Source organism: Silurus aristotelis (assembly GCF_946808225.1).
Source record: "Silurus aristotelis genome assembly, chromosome: 13".
In the NCBI taxonomy this organism is placed as follows: domain Eukaryota; kingdom Metazoa; phylum Chordata; class Actinopteri; order Siluriformes; family Siluridae; genus Silurus; species Silurus aristotelis.
In genome coordinates, this window is record NC_139586.1 from 13,803,348 (window position 1) to 13,806,116 (window position 2,769).

At 35.5% G+C, this 2,769-nt stretch overlaps 1 protein-coding gene across 1 annotated transcript in view; it reads right to left on the bottom strand.

Annotated features, from left to right (window-relative positions):
- Positions 1–2,418, bottom strand: part of cyb5b (cytochrome b5 type B) — a 3,607-nt gene extending 1,189 nt beyond the window's left edge. The window contains exons 1-4 of the mRNA XM_083558838.1: positions 2,090–2,418; positions 717–845; positions 532–558; positions 369–400 (exon numbers count right to left, since the gene is read on the bottom strand). Of these exons, the coding sequence (XP_083414964.1) occupies positions 369–400; positions 532–558; positions 717–845; positions 2,090–2,278 (377 nt within the window). The 5' untranslated portion in view covers positions 2,279–2,418. The remainder of the gene's footprint in view (positions 1–368; positions 401–531; positions 559–716; positions 846–2,089) is intronic.
- Between the last annotated feature and the right edge of the window lie 351 nt (positions 2,419–2,769).

Genomic DNA, 2,769 nt, shown 5'->3' on the forward strand with positions numbered 1-2,769 from the left:
GCAAAATCACTCAAAACCTCAGGTGCATTTTCAAACACGTTCCACATTTAAACACACATTAAACATTTTTCTTTGTAGGTTCGCTCATTTTATGTTACGTTCTATTTTCACAATTTTTTTTTTGCAAATCGGATTTTTTGTGAAAAAATCTGGGATTTTTTTTAGGCCATATCGCCCAGCCCTACAGAAAAGAGAGAAACAGAACTGAACGGCTATGGTACATAAAAACAAAGAAGAAAGACAGAGGCAGCAACTGAGAGCTAGTAAAAATATGATGGCTTAATAAAAAAAAAGAAGCAGAAATAAAAAGGCAGAGGAGAAAAAAAAGAGCAAGCCCGGAAGAGAGAGAATCAGAGATATTCTCTCACCTGGACTCTTTGGAAGTTGTAATATAAACCTCCTAGTGAAAGAAAAAAAAAAGAAATTAACATTTCTGAAAAAATTAAGCAGCAAACAAGTTATATCCTGAATACCCTACACTCAATAAAGAGAGCTGTTACAAGCTACAGCATTCAGACAGAGTTTCCTTACCTTTTTACAATCTCGTTTTCGGTCATCCTACAACAAAAACAGAATAGCTGATTAACATGGAAAAGATTCAAATAAATTTACGTTCTGTTCTGACAGCACAGTTTAAATCGCCAATTGAAAAGTAAGTCCAATCAAACATTATTAATAAAAAAAAAGCTAAATAAAATAGCTTTTTATTTTACTACCTCATGCAGCTCTCCGATGTAGTACTGCTCGAGCATCTCTCTGGCATCTGTGGAATGGCCAACATCCTCAAAGCTCTCTGTTGCATCTGAACCTGCCTGCTCCAGGAGCACTTCTTCACCTCCCGGATGCTGGGAGTTAAAAACAGTTCAAACATTAGCTCAATCAGACACGGTCGATATCAAATTCCATACTAAATTTCCATTTTTAGAATCTGATTAACGACATACCTACTGCTGGTATGCAGTAGGTGTGTGTGTGTGTGTGCAGCTCACCAGCAGGTGAAATTATGCAACAAGCTCAGCACAAACAGCAGTTTATAAAATAAAATAAAAAAATATATATATTTTTTCTGGGACTTGACTTTTTCCTCAAAACTGACATTAAATAAATTACACAATTTTGGAAATGTAAAAACTTGTAACAAAAAAAAACAACCAAAAAATGTTTAATTTGTAATTTATTATAAATAATGTCTTGTTTATATTTTTGTAAGATACTAGATAGTTCCTGTTAGTCAGATTTTTCTATACATAATGATCGTAAAAGTATCTTGTAGAATAATTAATGTTCACATATAAAACCACCCTGAATATATAAGGTATTAACTATTCATTGTACTCTCATGCCATATCAGTGTATACAACACTGCAACAAAACGTGTTCCAAAGTTTGGTGCTTTTAAACCATTTTATACACTTGCATGTCCCTTTTTTCTTCATCTAATATTTCATTTGACAATAAAATGTTACATGTTATGATTCTTTTACACCATTTTATGGTTTCATTTTTAATGCAATGTTTTTGCAAAAACGTTTTTAGGCCTTTACAATATATGTATTATATTATATCTTCTTAGTTTTAATATCATTGTTTTAGCACAAACAGACCATGATAAATTCTTCGTGCATGTAAGCCATGATACTGGCCAGTAAAGGGGATACTGATAATATATTTCTCTTATTAATCGTAAGACAAAATTACATATTTTTTAAACTCACATTTAGTGACGGTGTTTCGACCCTATTTTTGATTCATTTAGTTTTTTACAAGGCATTAGGGATATAATGTGCTGTGAACACACTGTAGTGAATTATAAAGGCTGCTATAAAATACCTTTACATTACATTACAGCGTGTTATCAGATCAGTAGGCAGATGTCTTTCAGTTAAAGTGGTGTGATAAGTTATGATAAGTATATATAGATATAGGTTTAACGCGTTATTGGTGGAGCAGACAGAGCGCGAGGCCTGGTCGCGCGTCGCTAACGAGCTCCGTTAGCATTTTAAACGAAGGTTACAGCCAAGAAATGTGTGTTATTATTTTATATAATAAATATGAGCAGGTAAAGACTTTTCAGACTAACTCCTCTCACCTCCTCCAGGAAACATGTAATATCGTAAACTTTGTCGTGGATAATCAGCCACGCGTCTTTGCTCATGTTATGAGCTTGAATCTGCTTGCGCGTGTAATATTTCACATCACCATCCTCGGCAGGTTGATGCTTCTCATCTCCCGTCGTCGAATTTGTGTTTATTGAATTGTTCTCCATTTCTTCCCCCATAATGACTGACTAACTAGTGGACTGACTCTGGTTCCGACAACACTTCTTATCTAACCAAGCACTGCTAGCGCGAGCCACACAGCTAACCCAGCTGTCTTGAGTTCCACTGCCGCACGTATGAGCAGCTCGTGCTGCTCCAGCGAGCCAATGGGCGCACACAACGTCATTACCGACTTCACGCTTGTCCTCTACAAATAGCAAATCAGCGACGTCTTACGCTTACTCAATGTAGCCAATCAGAACACAAGCGTGGATCACGAGACCGTAAAAGTAGATCGTGTCATTCACAACACCCTGAGATTTTGCGCATGCGCATTTGTTCAGCACCTGGTGTCATTCCAGAATGAAATTCTCATGTATCTCTGACTATATATTTTAAAATTAATAATATTTATACGTTTAAATTTGCTTAACTGTATTTACCTGCTATTCATGCAATGAATAGGAGTGATGTTATATTAGCAAGGTTATAGGATGATACATATAAAACA